This window comes from Haplochromis burtoni, unplaced genomic scaffold (assembly GCF_018398535.1).
Source record: "Haplochromis burtoni strain Fernald_Lab_line unplaced genomic scaffold, NCSU_Asbu1 Contig_31, whole genome shotgun sequence".
Classification (NCBI taxonomy): Eukaryota; Metazoa; Chordata; class Actinopteri; order Cichliformes; family Cichlidae; genus Haplochromis; species Haplochromis burtoni.
Window position 1 is genome coordinate 2,268,253 of NW_024582392.1, and position 15,230 is coordinate 2,283,482.

The following is a 15,230-nucleotide window of genomic DNA, read 5'->3' on the forward strand; positions in this document are numbered from 1 at the left end:
CAAATCACAGACCACTCCTACGCAGGTTAAATGTAGAAATTTGTATCATACAAACATAAAAATCCTGCACTAGTAACACAGATTTGTAGTCAAAGGTGTGCAAAGGAACAGTGCTCTTGGGCTTATCTCTTTTCCTCTTTTCCTTTCATCACTCTTTCACAACACTCAGCCAAGCATGTTGTAAAACCTCCCTCATATCTATGTTTTGAGATGAGTAGATTTAGCATCTTAATATTTTTTAACTGTAGCATGAGAATCATGTATTTTCTTTTATTCTCTCAGTAGCTTTTTTCATGTTGTTTGTATGCACATACAACATATTTTTACCTGCTGTAGTAGACCTGATCTAGCGTAGGCCTGCTTGTTCACAACACCTATTCCTCAGATAACAATGGGTCAACTAAAGGGAGTTCAACGACTCAGCCTGCATTGGTGCCCGGTTGTGCTTGGTTGGCCCTTTTTCAACCTACCCTATCTAAAAGAAGTCAGTATGTGTCAAGCTTTCATCTACTTGAAGCTTTCTACGGTTTACATTCCATTCCTGCTTAGTACATGCTGCTACTTCAAGCCCAAGCAGATATTAGAGAGGGTAAAAGGAAGAGAAGGGGTGGTGGGTAAAGGGAGATGGAGGGTCAAGTAGGCTGAGAATTCATCTTGTGAAGGTTTTCTGCTTGCATAAAAGGTCACAACTTGGCGTTTGGATCAAATTGATTGGAATGAGCAATGCTGCCTTTTTTCCAGCTTTCATTTCTCTGTTTTTGCATATCCCAAGCTCTCATGGGAACAAAGGCTGATAGGTTGTGTGAGCTCAAGAGGTGATTTAAATGCTAAACCTGTGCTGCTGCTATCAACAAACAGTGTCAGCTGCTATCAATAAACATTTTAATGAGAGAGCATCACTTGCGGGAGACTCGTGTCTGTCATGAGCAAATCCAATTTCTTTCTCTTTTTTTTACTGTAAAACACTGGCTGTGCCTTTAAGACATTTCCTACAGATTGTCCTGCAGCTGCATCAGTGGGTTTATTAACAGAGTGGGCGAACTGAATCCCTGAAGAAATCTTCTCACGCTTCCTCTGACAGGCTTTGGATATCACTGAGATGTAACCAGGACGGGAATGCTGACGTGTGGGTGTATGATAGTGTGTGTCTGTTCATGCAAGGCTGTATTTGACCGTGTTTGTTTGCACGTGGTACCAAATGCCAGTGTTTGTGAGTTTTTTACTTATCTGCATTAGAATCAGTTTGCAGTGCTGTTTTGCCTTCCACAGTTTCACGCTTGTTATAATTTGGCATGCAGGCAGCACAATACCACTAAGTGACAATCAGTTTTCATCAAAGGGCAGACGAGGAGGTTAATATGGGAACGTTAATGTGAAACTCATCAGCACAGAATGATGAAAATGCAAAAAAAAAAAAATGCAAAAAACCAAAAATTGTGATGAAATGCTTGAATGATGAATAAAAGGGCTTGTAGTGCAAATATTAGCATTAGGGAGGCATTACTTGTTGAGAACCAGAGGTGATAGCAGGCCTCCAGCTGCAAGACTCAACGACAGCTGACAGTATTTCAGTCTTGAAAGGTTCTTGGCTCACTTTTTGTGTAGTGCGATCAATCGTTTTCCAAAAGGTTTTGCTTCTCACTCATTGCCGTCATCATCAGTTGTTCATGCTAAACAGCTGAAGGTCTTTATTGTCCCATGTCACCTGCCACTCATTATTCATGGATTCCATCATTTCCTTTTGTACAGCTACTACCATTTGGTTTTGCAAGGTCAATGCTGCATATTTTTAAGTAGTTTATAAGTAAATATTATATGTGAAAGGTGTCCATGTGTGTTTTTGTGTGTATCTAGGCCACTTCCTGTGCGTTTATGTCGACGCCTACTTTTTTCTTTTTTTTAAAGCCTAACCTGATTACCATGTCTTATTGAAAATTGAAACAAATTAATAGAGCAATGTGTTTACACAGCAAGGTACTAGAGTCAGGAGAGCTTCTGAGGTGTTTGTCCTCTGGGTGGGGTTTGAAGAGTTACAGTCCGTCAAGAGCTTTATCTCCAGGGAGAGATAACTCTAACACCACAGACATGTCTCAACCTCAAGACTCAGACTAAAGGTCAGATTAGCTTTTGAACTAGAATGGAGTGAGAGGGCGCATTCACATGGAGTTCTCAGCTCTGTCTAAGATGAGGTCGGCTGACATTCTCAAACAAGTGTTGCTCAGCATGTTAGCTTTAGATCAGGTGTGAATATGCAGCCATCTGTAAGTTTGTTCAGGGTTTTTTTTTTTTTTCACCCAAATGGCATCCAGCATGTCCAGATCATACACCATCCCAAGGGAGTGGGAAGCGGGAGATGATCACACCAATGGTTGGCTGGTCGGCATCACTGAAAAGAATTTGGTTAGTCAGCAGTTTGCTTTTGAAAATGGCCCGGGATTGTTGTTGTAAGGGTGTTCAGTCAGGGGAGAGAGGATTTAGGGGGGTTAGATCTAGTTATTTATTAGCTGGATCCATTCAAATGGGAAAACTACCATGACAGAGTTGGGTGGAAATAGGAACTGGCGTGCCATGCCTACTGGAAATGCCAGAGGTGGCATCCTGCCAGAGTCGTATCTAAACTTATAGCCAGCGTCTGGGCAGTCTGCATGCTGAGATGCTGAGAGCAGAGATAATAAACCCACACTGTGCTCCAGTCAGGCCGCCATAGTAAACTTTATCAAGATGATCAGGATATGGGAATGGCTGGAAAAGCTTTGTGTCTTCTCAGTGAGGTGTCTGATGTGTCTGTCACGTGTCCTGCAGGAGGACGTTATTCTGGCTACATGCTTATTTGATTTTCTATGTGTTGTCATGCAATAAAGAGAATATTGCAAAAGAATTTGCACTTCCTGAGGCTGGTAGTCTGTAGTTTAATAATTGAGGAAAAGGTCACGTGGAATTATTCTGATGTGGACTGGGTATTCAAATCTCCCTTGAGGTGAATGTACTAACACTTTATCAAGTTCCATATTTAATAAATCTTTAGATTATGAGCAATACAGCAGGAGAACAGGCACAGTGTGAAGCAATACATTTATCCTAACATACCTCACTAACATGGCAAATTGTGGTAAACAGGATAAAAAGCCACTTTTCCTTTTTGAGCTGACATTTTATGACTTTTTGATGTTTCAATTCAATTCCATTTTATTTATATAGCCAAATCACAACAATAGTTGCCTCAAGGCACCTTACATTGTAAGGTAAAGAGCCTACAATAAAACAGAAAAAGGACAACATTCAGATGACTCCCTATAAGCAAGCACTTTGGCAACAGTTGAAAGGAAAAACTCCCATTTAACGGGAACAAACCTCCGGCGTAATCAAGCTCAGGGAGATGTGGCCATCTGCTGCGACCGGGAGATGGCAAAGAAAAAGTACTCATGTGCATCATGGGAAGCCCTCAGCAGCTTAGACCTATCGCAGAATAAGTAAGGAAGGATTCAGGGTCACCTGATCCAGCCATTACCAAACACTTTATCAAAAAGAAAGGTTTTGGTTAGAGGTGCTAGAGGGCACATGATGGTTTATTGATTGACCATTTCCTGATTCCAGGGTACAGAGTCAGTTTTGAAGGACTAGTTGTGGTATGTGGCATATATTTTTAGCCTGGAGAACAGAGTGTAAAGGATACTTTAACAGATTAGTGTCATTCTGATCTGAACTTCAGCTGTTTTTTCTGGCTTTCGGAAATAAGTTTTATTTGTGTGTGTGCCTGTGTACTTACGCAGGTATTCCTGTGCTTGTCATTGGATTTGGAGTCAGCTGTGAATTTCATCGCATTAACATTTACATGAGGAAAAAACATAAATGCCATGTTTTGAATTTAAGCGAGTGGACTGAAAAAAATAGAACTTAGATGTCGTGAACTTTTATTTGCATGCTGTTAAAAGAGATAATAAAAGATTAAAGTAAACAGATCACAATGCCCCATTTCCCATTCCAGCTTTTGTTTTCTCTGCACAATTCCAGAGCTCATGTATAGCACTGGGTGTAACCCTTTTCCCAAGAGACTTTAACCCTTATTAATCACTCTGTGTTTACTGCAGGTGACACAGGCCTCCAAGGTATGGGGAGAGGTTCCTCTGCCAGAAGATTTGGAGGCAGAAAAAACTGTCCAGGGATCTCAGAGTTTACTGGATGATGATGAGGACTTTGCAGCTGATGAAGCGTCAGGAGGTGGGTTTGGTAAAAGCTGCATAACCACAAAGCAACAGCTGCTCTTAATTCACACCACTTATGCTTTCAATATAAATTCTTAAGATTGCTAACCCACGCCAAAACAGAAAATCGGTAAATATTTGTTCAGAGATTCGTCTTATAGTGACTTGCGAGATTCCGACTGTTTAAGGGGAATATAGATCTCCAGGAGATTTGGTGCACTACTTTAAATATAATTGAATAAAGCATGTTTTCCTCACCTGAAATTGGCACATTGACCTATACTTCTGTTTCTCTCATTCCAAAGACCAGCCCAGTGGAGAGGAATATGGAAGCACACCGTGGCCTGATAGCACAAGTAAGTGAAGAGACAATCTTGTGGATCTAACAATCCACTCTGACAGATTTTGTTTACATGCAGTGGATCACTCAGCCCTCTAAAGCTCCCCCATCTGCGACTCTGACGTGCACCAGTAGCACAGTGTGCTCGCGCGTGTGTCATTGCGTGCATTTGTGCATGCACACTTGTGCATAATGTCTGTCGGTGCCTGAGTGATGATACCTCCACATCCTGCTACACCCTCTCCTCCCTCCTCGCCAGCTTGCCAGACTCTGGTCATAACACAGGGCCTTGGCTTTATCTGTGAGACATAAACATCTCCTCTTTCATCCTTTTAACCATTGGCGAAGGTGACAGCACAATAAGATAAATAAACGCCCAATGAACAATAAAAACTGCGGGAAAGCACCTCTACCCCATTATTTTTATTCAGACTTGTATTCTGTTCAAGGAAAACACTATATCACCGCACATAGTTTCAGAAAATAATAATGCAGGAACCATAATAAACTTTGCATGATGGTCTGACTCTTTAATCATACCTAAAGTTTACGTGTGCCGCTGTTCTTGGTCCGTGTTTTATAGTTTTTACAATCCATGGGTTGCTTTTCATTGCAGACAGCAAAATAAGTAAGAATTACTGTTACCTGACCTTTTCACTGAACATGTGTGCATGCTACTCAGGGTTAGCCACAAAGGATGCCTTAAGAGTATTACCTAGTAGCATACTATATTTAACTGCTGAGCTGTGATGTTGTAGCTAAATTAATGCTCGACGTCAAAGGATAACTGGAATCGCATCGTAGATATCCATTGCTCAGGTTTTGATTTATAGTTCACCATGAAACTTCACTGATCGATGGCATCCTATATGTGCTTTAATTTTATTTCCCATAATTATAGTGTTAACACTCTATTTTGTGACAGCAATGAGTTAAGTCCAAGCATTGCCCAAAGTTGCCATTTCTCACTTTAGATTACTCTAAGTAAGTACTCTCATTTAGTAATGACTGCTGACTGCTTGTCTGCATCTGCAAACATGACACTCCCTGAATCCACCAGGAAATTGCATGCAATCGGAAATCACAGGTACAAGGGAGCTAATAGGTTAAAGTTCTTTTAATTTTAGTTCTCACATGACACTCAATTAGCTGAAGTCTAATTGAGTGTCATGTAGATCTACATACACTATATGTAAAAGATAGAAATTTGCTGCCATAACTTCAGCCATTTTGATCTGGGTTAGTAGTATGGCTGTGGCCCTAAAGCATACCATAACTTATCATCCTGTTTGACTGTAATGAGGACCAGAATTTATGAAAAGAACATTAAATTGTATTCAGTAATACCATAGATTCAAAAGTAGATTCCATATGAAGAGCCAGTGAACTAAAAGGTCATTTCCAAAAGACTCTGACACATAATAGATTATGTTTTGCAACAATTCGTGGAGCTAATTACATCAGGGCACAATAATTGTTTTGGTAGCAAGCTAGCATAAGAGCATCATGTGGTTCACTCACAGAAATAGCAATTCTGCCTGGCCTCACAGAATCTAGGCCAGTTAAAGGTGCCAGAGGATATTTTGACACGGCTAGCATTAATGTGTGTGGTGTTGACATCATGTGATAGCGGCAGATTAGTCTAGCAAGGCTTAACTGACTGTTGAATCACTTTTTGACTCAACCTTCAGTATTTGTTTAGTGTTGACTGATTGAGACATAGTTAAAGGGAATGCATTTTTACCCCATAAACACAGTTTGCCGCTTGTTTCAGCCTAAGTTGTACTCCAGCCTTCTGCAGCACGCTGAGCTGCTCTTATAATGAGAATGGCAGAAAGATTTGTGTGAGAAAAAATATCTAAAAGTCATAAAAGACAAAGCAAATCAGTGTTCTGTTCACAGTACAGGATGAGAAAATATATTTCCATTTGTGTGTGTTAACATTTTGAGCGTGAATGAGTCAAGAACAGTCCCAAGTACTCTGGTTCCATAAACTTCCTTGCTTTTGTTTTCACATAGAGGTCAATTTTCTTTTAATGTAGCTGTTGAAAAGAAAGTTGAGATTATTTGGTGCTTTCTTAATTATATTGCCTTATCTCAAAGGTGCCTGGACACATTTGCATTCTCCCCAGTATGACCGTGGTCGTAAGACTAGTGTAGTCAGACTAGCGCCATATATAGATCTGAGTAAATCTGCCTTGGGAAGGAAATTCTGTTTCCTGTGCTGAATCCTGAATACTTTGCTGAGTGTCTCTGTCCTGTTGGCTGTCCAGACAATTCACCCAAGCCTGTGCCTTCCTTCCCCCTCCACTTCTGTAAATGGCGAGACGCTGGTGGTACAGATGCCCCCATTATGCTTTGTATCCTGTTGTGTGACTGTTTGCTGATGGTTAAGGAATTTCCAATTCCCTTTGTCTCAGACATGTAAAATGAATCCCTGCAAAACATCTGGAATTGAAACTGCTCTTAAATAAGAGCTATTGTGAACCGTCTTCTGTGTATTGTTGCTCTTTGTCTCCCTCTTAATCATAGTCTGCAATCTTTTCCAGAGATATGGAAACTGTGTCCCATGTCCTCCTAACCTTTCATCGTGACCTCTAAACTCAGAGTCCCAAAGAGATTTCTTTGGGACTCTGAGGAGGTAAATCCAGCTTATCTGCTCTGTGAGAGCCTTTCCTTGTTCCACTGGCTCCATTACAGACATTCCCAGTGTTCTAAGGATATTGGCCACTTTGTTTAGGACATAAGGAAACAAAGGTTACCAGGCCACTCGCTTGTAATAGTGTAGTAATTGGCGAAAGGCCGCTGGGGTTACGCTCTGCACAGTGTTTATTTTGGGTAAAAAGCTTGAGAATTATTTTTTTTAAATATACTTAGACCAGGGTGAAAAAACATGGCAGACCACTTCTTTTTCTATATAAATAAATAAAGGTAATTAACCATTACTAAAAATAAGGTTTATGCCCCAGCTTAACAGTACTAGTAATCAGCAAAATATATTTTCATTATTTTCTAGTGGTTAATTCACTATGTTGTTGTAAATATGTATGTAAGTTGTTGTTATCCAAGAAAAAATAGTAAAGCACATTGTTTGGAGCACCTTGGAGGTTATCACTGTTGCCTGAGTTCCACTCCACCTGTGTGGAGTTTGCATGTTCTCTTATGTCTCTGTGGGCCAGGTACTCTGACTTCCTCCCACGGTCCAAAGACATGCAGTTAGTGGGGTTGAGTTTATTGGTAATTCTAAATTTCCCATATGTGTGAATATGAGCACAAATGGTCGGCCTCTCTTTGTAGCACACTGGCAGCACACTGGCAACCTGTCCAGGGTGCACCCTGCCTCTCGCCCTATAAAAGCTGGGATAGGCTCCATCCCTCCCCCACGACCCTGATAAGGATAAGTGGAAGAGAATGCAAGGATGGACTATTAGTTTTTGATTAAAATGCAGAATAACAAATAATATTTGTTTTTAGTAGTTGAATATTATGCTTGATTAATTTCTGACTTCTCAGAGAAGTCCAGCTACAACCCACCTCCACCTCAGCTCCTTTTTTAAAAAACTTTATCAGTGTCTGTTGTCTCTTGTTCCTGTTTTGTACTATGCTGCAGTCTTATTCTCCACACCTCCACAACTTTCCATGTATGCGCATGAAAAGGAAGGGAGGTGCGCTCTTTCCACCTTGTGCTTTCCACAGATGCAAGTGGAAGGCATTTGGTGTAGGTCCCAGTGCAGTCCCATAGTAGACCAACTTCAACCGTAATATGTCCCATTAAGTACATTTCTCATTGCAATGGTTCAGGAACATGTCAGTATTATAGTGTATTGTATTTGTCCAAGTAGCCTCCTTCTAAAGAAGTCTTGAGATGTACTCAGAAATTATATAATTTTTTTTTTTATCTTTTGCTGTGCAAAAAAAAAAGGAAAAAAAAGGAAAAGACAACAACATATTAAAAATAGAAGAGATAAGCAATACATGTCAAAGTCACTCTGTCAACAATCCTACTAGCTGTCATTCTTTTTCTTTGTGGCTCACTAATGTTTTGTTAGTGCAAGTGGTGAAAAGATAAGTCAGTGTAAACATGATAAACAGCATCTCAGCCCTGAGAAACTCAGATGGCTTCTAGCTATTGTCGTGCTGAGATTGCTATACATCAATATCTAACGCTGCTGTCTAAACTAGCTCTCTCATCCATTGTTTAAATAAGCTAGACAAGGACTCACCTGTCATTGGCGTTCGATCTACATGCTGTGATTTGTGTGTGTGTGTGTGTGTATACTGTTGACACTGATGTGAGTAGAGGGAGACTCACAGACAGGGTACTGCATTCCTGTGTAGCCTCACCTGGCTTTGCTTCTAATCATTTACTAGTGAGCGCTTACTGAAAAAAACACGACATAGGTTTGGATTCCTCCGTTATCTGTCAAATTGAGCAGATGTTGCACCATTAGTGGACAATACATCAGGGTAATGTAGCTTGTCTTGTCAGTTTGGCCTGAGCAGTGCCAGGCCACCCACTCAGTTTCATGCTTTTTCATGGTCAGCTGGTATGTGTGTCTCAGTGGCACTGCCTGTGTGAGTGTTTGCGAGAGTGTGTCAGATACACGGAGCCTCTTGGGCACTTATACAGAGGGACAAACGCTGGCAGCTGCAGTTATTTTGCTGAGATCTTTGTTGTTGTACTGCTGGAGCCCTACAAGGAGGTCACACACTTGAAACAGAATGTTGTGGACAGGACAGTTGTAGGAGCAAACGAACGTTGGTGCTGCAGTTTTAAACGACACGTTTGGACTAACCTTTGTCTTGCCTACTCGTCTCAATCAGTGACAAAAGCTTCTATCCATTCATAATCAGCAGATTGTCACTCTGACTGTGTGCAATTCATTTTGGGTGGGCATAGTTCTGAAAGACTCCTGCTGAATGATCTTAGTCACTAACTTGAGCTCTATTACTGCACCTAGCCCTGTGATCCTACACTCTGTTGTACCAATAACAAATGAGTTGCCTTGGAGAGCTGGCTTGTGCCACTCCTCTTTAGGAAAGAGATTTTTAGGGTTTCGTTCAAAGAGAGCTTATCTGCCTGCTGGAGTGATTTTCTTTTTCCTCTCTCCAGGAAGGACTTCTACTTTATATCTCTGTGCATTTTGATGAGCTTAAAAATAAGCTACGATACGTCATAAGTGAGTAACTTACACTTGTGCTAGCAAAATGTTTAATTGTGCTGCAGACCAAATACTGAATTAAAGTGGTTATTGGCTGGGTATTCAATTGTCCTGTGGTTTTCCCAGATATGAGTTCATTTGGATAAAGTTCCACAGTTGATTAGTGGCTTCCTGGTTGCACCCTAGAGAGTATCTATATCAAATAATACCACTCCCGGGACTAATTAAGTTCTTAACTAGTTCTTCTTCTGTTGCTGACAATTCATATACGTCCACTGGCCCCCCAAAACAGAGGAAAATCACATAAACTGGTGTAACAAAAGTCAGTGGAGGCCAAAATAATGTATTCTGGCTGGATTCAATCAAAGTTAAAATTTTAAACCACAAGATAATGCAGCTTGACATGAGACACACTCTACTGAGTGTATTACCCCATGTGCCTGCCTGGGGCATCAGTGAGCTGCTGGACAGTCTGTGGCACTATTTACACAATGCCCCAGAGGTTCTCATTTGGATTCAAAAATATTTGCGTGATCCAGGGATTGCCTGCACACCCTGGTCACATGACGCTGTGCCAGGAGGAACATGGGGCCCAGAAGTTCTGACAATGATTCTGAGGATTTCATTCTTGTACCTAGCAGAAGTTTGACCCTCCAAGGATATTCCTTGCCAGACCATTACTGACCCACTGCCAAACCAGTCATGCAAGATGATGTTGCTGATATCTCCAGACTCTTTTTTTACCTGTCACATGTGCTCAGTGTGAACCTGTTCTCATCTTTGAAATGAACAGAGTCACAGTGGAAGACCTACCATTCTTCTGTTAGGGTTAGGGTCCCGATCGTCAGTCAAGCTTTGTGGTGCTGGTTCTGATTCTCTCCATGAGCAGTTTGGTCAGAAACATGCAGATCAGTAGCTTGCTTAAGGTCATTTTCTAGGGTCCTGACGGTGCTCCTGCTGCCCCTGACCCAAAGAAGCCGATACTGTCCATCTGCTGCATTGATGCCATTCTATGCCCCTGTCCATTGCACTTTTGTGTATCCATCTTCAAGCATCTCCTCCACACTCTTAAGACTGTGTCTCAGTGGTGTTAAGGACACTAACAAAAGGATAAAGTATACAAAAATCAGTCTAGACGGATAAGGAGAGTGCAATGGTCTGTGGCCACCACATACAAAACCATTCCCTTTTTAGGGATTGCCTTGCCCATGACCCTGAATTGGATAAGCGGAAGAAAATGGATGTAGTTGTCTTGTTGTTTCCTCTCCATTGCACCTGTTGTCACATTCATTTGCCTCAGAGCGAGTGAAATGGATTCACAATTGTTTATGCTTCGTAACTGGACACATTGATGTCCCTGAAGTGTAACCGACTTCAAGTTATACTATGAAGATTGAGTGTTGTCTTAATTACTGTATTTTGAGCAATATACTTACTTTATGTTTCTCCTGTTGGGTAAAAGATCCATTTAGTTTGTTGTATTTTCAAATATCTCTTTATCCAGCCTCTTACACAGTGAGCACTGTCTCAGAAAGTGACCTCAGCCCGATCAACCCATAACAGAGCAGAGAGTATTAACAAATCTGTTACCTCCTCCTCTCTGGCTTCCACTCTTTTTCTGTTTCTGACAGTGATCACAGCAGATCAGCAGACTTTGAAGTAGCAAATGCTTCATTAGCCTTAATTAGTTTGGGTCACTATTCTTGTGGGAAACCTCATGTCATTTGGGTAGGGCATGTTTTCTCTCAATTGTTTCCTGGCTGGGCATTTTAGACTTGAAGAAATGCTCTTAACTCTTAACACAGTTTTTTTCTTTTTGTAAACTCTGCCTTCTTCTAAAATATATGCCACAACTGCAGTAACGTGTGTCAGAACCCTCATGGTTTTTGCATGTGCAGCTGTACAACAGCTGGATCCAGTATACTCACTCAATTATGAAGGAGATCTTGTTTACTACTGTTTGTTGAAGTTTATGGAGTGGACTCATATTTATCTGGAGAGGAGCATAAAAAAATCTCTCTTGTTAGTATAAAGTGCTTGTGTGGAGCATTTTAATACATTTTAAGGGTGCTTTTGTTTACAAGATAGTGAATAGATCCTGTAAATGGTTTGTAAATCAACCTTTGTACTTGGATCTCTTTCTTGAAACAACCAAAAGGCCTCCTCACTTGACATTTCATAGCACGCCCCAAGCAGAATGAATGAGTCACCACGAAAAAGAACGTGGTCATTGTTGCCCATGCCAGTGGAGAGAACTTAGGGTAAAACCAGTTAAAACTCTTTTAATGGTGCTCAGTTCTTCCATTTAAAAAGGAAAACAGGAAACAGCTCCTCCCTGCATTACTGCAGTGCCAGGGTGGATGTATGTGTCAGACAGCTGAGATGTGAAGAGCAGGATGTGGAAGTGTGCGCTTTGTTTGTAAAGTATTCTCTTTGTGTTGAAAGACTGAGGAAGAGGTTTGTCTAAAGTTATGGCCCCTCACCTTTTCTCCTCGTCACTGTCATGTAAAGAGATTTCCTTATGTGTTTCCTGGCAGACACTGGTTAATAAAACCACACGCCTCCTGCAGCCTCTGTCCCATGAAGCAGTATCCACAACATTTAGATGGTAATGATTAGTGGGACTGTTGATCACAGCAAATCGATGGTGACATTTCCAGCTTCTCATGAAACTATGTTGGGATTTTTTTGATTTTTTGTTCTGCTACCACTGTAATATGTCTGTTTCACATAATCGTAGTGGCTCTTCTTGATTTCCTGTTTCTGTTACTACAACTTTTTCTCTTTTCAATTCTCCTACTTATTATCTCTCTCTGTTTTCTCTCTCCCTGCATTTGTTTCCCTGTCTAACTTTCCTGAAACTTTAACCTCTCTGCACCTGCCTGGCTAACTTCATTTGTTTCCCTTGTTCTTGTGTTGCTTTCCTTGGTTGATCTTTGACCTCTGGCTCATGTTTGTGCCGTGTTGACCTCCCCGTCACGTCTTTTCCCACTATTGCTTGCTCTCTGCTGCTTGCACTTCATTTCTTGCTATAGCACATTGGTTGGATTCTTCATATCTGAGGAACATACAGAACCCAAGTGAGCACGACCAAAGTAAGTCCTGACGCACCTCTTTCTTAACACTTTGTTTTTCTCTTGTTTCTTGTCTTTGCCACACTCTGCTTTCACCTGTTCCATTCAGTTATGCACGGTCTTTTCCAAGCACACTCTCAGATAACATTCCAAGGAAGACTCAGCTGGGGCATGTAGTGTCTGAGTCCAGCTGGTTTGTTTTTCCAAATGTCTTACAGGCATTTCCCAATGATTTCCGATGCTATGGAAAATTATGTGCTTTTTCCATCATGTAACAGAGTGACAACATTTCCATTTCTTGCTAAAACTGTCTTTGAAATGACGTTACCATGTAACTTGCAAAATGTACTCCATGCTTTCATTTTAAAATTGCTCTTTGAAATATCAGCCTCATGTTGGTGGTTCAACTCCAATGCAACAAACCAGGTCTTATACTAAGTAGCTATAACACAAGTATGAAAATGAGCCTTTTTTATATATAGTGGTCGTTTTGATCTCTACATTGCAAACTGTGGATGAGCAGGATGGGGAGAGCTTAATAATGAAGCCAGAATTAAGTCCCTAGATTTCCCCACAGGGCAATAAATGGACTTGGAAACAGAGGTTTTGGCTTGTTACCAGCGAAGGGGTTAAGTAGGAGCGATCGTGTCTACGGGAGTTAAGATGAGAAAGAGACAGCTGGCAAATGGAAATATAGGCAGAAAAACTAAGGAGGAGATTGAGATGAGAGAGAGCAAAATCCCATGTAGGGGAGTTACTAAAGATCTTTGTTGGCGTTATTAGAGCATTGTGGTTTGGGCCTTGTTCTTATAGAATCTGGCTCTCCCCCACATGTTTTGGAAATGGCTTGACTGGTGCTGGGCGCAGCCTCGGGGGTTGAAGGTCAAACCCAGCGTGGCTGGGGTTTAAAGGCCAGGCTGGGCTCATTGCTCAATCAACTCTTTGTCTTCTGCGTAGCCCTCTGAGTGTTAGAGGGGCCCATTGCACAAAGCTGCCACAGTTCTACTGAACAGCTTTAATCGCCAAATAAGTTTATGAATTAAAAGTATGGAATGCTACTTTTCCACACTTTTTTTCTCTCTCCCACTCGTCACATCTGTTCTCACAGTTTCATCACCTTTGATGGTGGTGGCGCTTGGCAAAGGGGATTTCCCCCTTGCTGAAAGCAGCAAGTTGCCCACAGGAGCTCTTGGAGTGAAAGAGGCCCTCGTTAGCAGTATGGCACAACTCGGTGCTCTAATCAAAGGATCTCAGGCAGTCCCATTCTTCTGTTTTTTGCGGCAAGCTCAGAGAGAAATGGGGCTTCAAGCCACTGTTGACCTGGCAGCAAGTACCCACTCAAGTGATTAGATTATATATGGGTCAAAAGAGGCGCTTTGATGAGCAACTTTGATGTTGCTTGTTTTCTGAGACCATATTCAGGCCTAACAATTGGTCCTATAAATCTAATAGTAGCAGTCTGAAAAGCGAGCACACCAGGTTGTGCTAAAGCCTGCAGTGCTGTTCTTACTTGTTCCCCTTACTGTTTTCTTAGGCAATGCTCAATTTACTTTGACATAAAAGGTGCTTTTCTCGCCAGGAGTTGGACGTCTTGTTGTAACACCGATGTGTAGAAGGAAAATGGGACTTAGCGGCATAAAGTGAGGAAAGCTCTTAAACACAGTGACCGCACAGCCTTTATGTGAGACACGAAATCTATAACTTTTAATTAGGTAGCTCCTGTTAAGCATGATGTACATCTGCTGCCAGTGTGAATGTCTAGTGATGTGCAATTATCCAAAGAACAAGGAAAGGGTGAAGAAAATTATATACACCAAGACTGGGTATAGCGGCTGCACACAGTAGGTGTGTATGTGAGCAGATTTATTGTTTTATGCATATTTGGGCATGTATGTTTCTAACTAGAGGCTGAGCAGATGCCTACTTAGAACATGACTCTTTGCTTTTGGCACGGCAAATAGCATCTCACTGCAAGAAACAGTACAAATATTGACTTCCTCCCTAAATCCACACTACCAGCCTAAAATCAGAGGTTGGCAAGCCCATCCTAACAAAGTGTTGGCAGGAGTGTGAGAATGGGGCACCCCGCAGGCGCAGGCTATTTTAAGTTTCATGGCTAAGCCTGTGACATTGTAATCATAATATTATAGCGAATATTTCCCTCAAAACGAGTCGCACATTATAGTTGTTTTGTACAAGAGGGTATATCAACAATTTGAGAATGTTTCAAAAGCCTTTAATGCAGCTAATTTCCCTGTTAAATTACAGTGAAGTACTGGCAGAAGCTATTATTTTACAGTGTGGCTCCTATAATCTACCACAAGTGAAGAACAATTGCTTTGCTGGATGCTTCTACAGAATTTTGTTGTTATCTATCCGGATGCCATTATTGTTTTTGTTTCTCCTGTAATCATCACAAGCTATTGTTGTAAAATATATGAATATACTGTGA

The 15,230-nt window shown here is 41.3% G+C and overlaps 1 protein-coding gene across 14 annotated transcripts in view; it reads left to right on the forward strand.

The window, feature by feature from the left end:
- Window positions 1–15,230, forward strand: part of hspg2 (heparan sulfate proteoglycan 2) — a 94,974-nt gene that overhangs the window by 23,616 nt on the left and 56,128 nt on the right. For 13 of the 14 annotated variants that reach the window (XM_042219327.1, XM_042219318.1, XM_042219319.1 and 10 more), the window contains exons 2-4: window positions 4,089–4,218; window positions 4,508–4,558; window positions 12,740–12,799. In XM_042219327.1, coding sequence (XP_042075261.1) covers window positions 4,089–4,218; window positions 4,508–4,558; window positions 12,740–12,799 — 241 coding nt within the window. The remainder of the gene's footprint in view (window positions 1–4,088; window positions 4,219–4,507; window positions 4,559–12,739; window positions 12,800–15,230) is intronic. The other variant, XM_042219323.1, reaches the window with a different exon arrangement.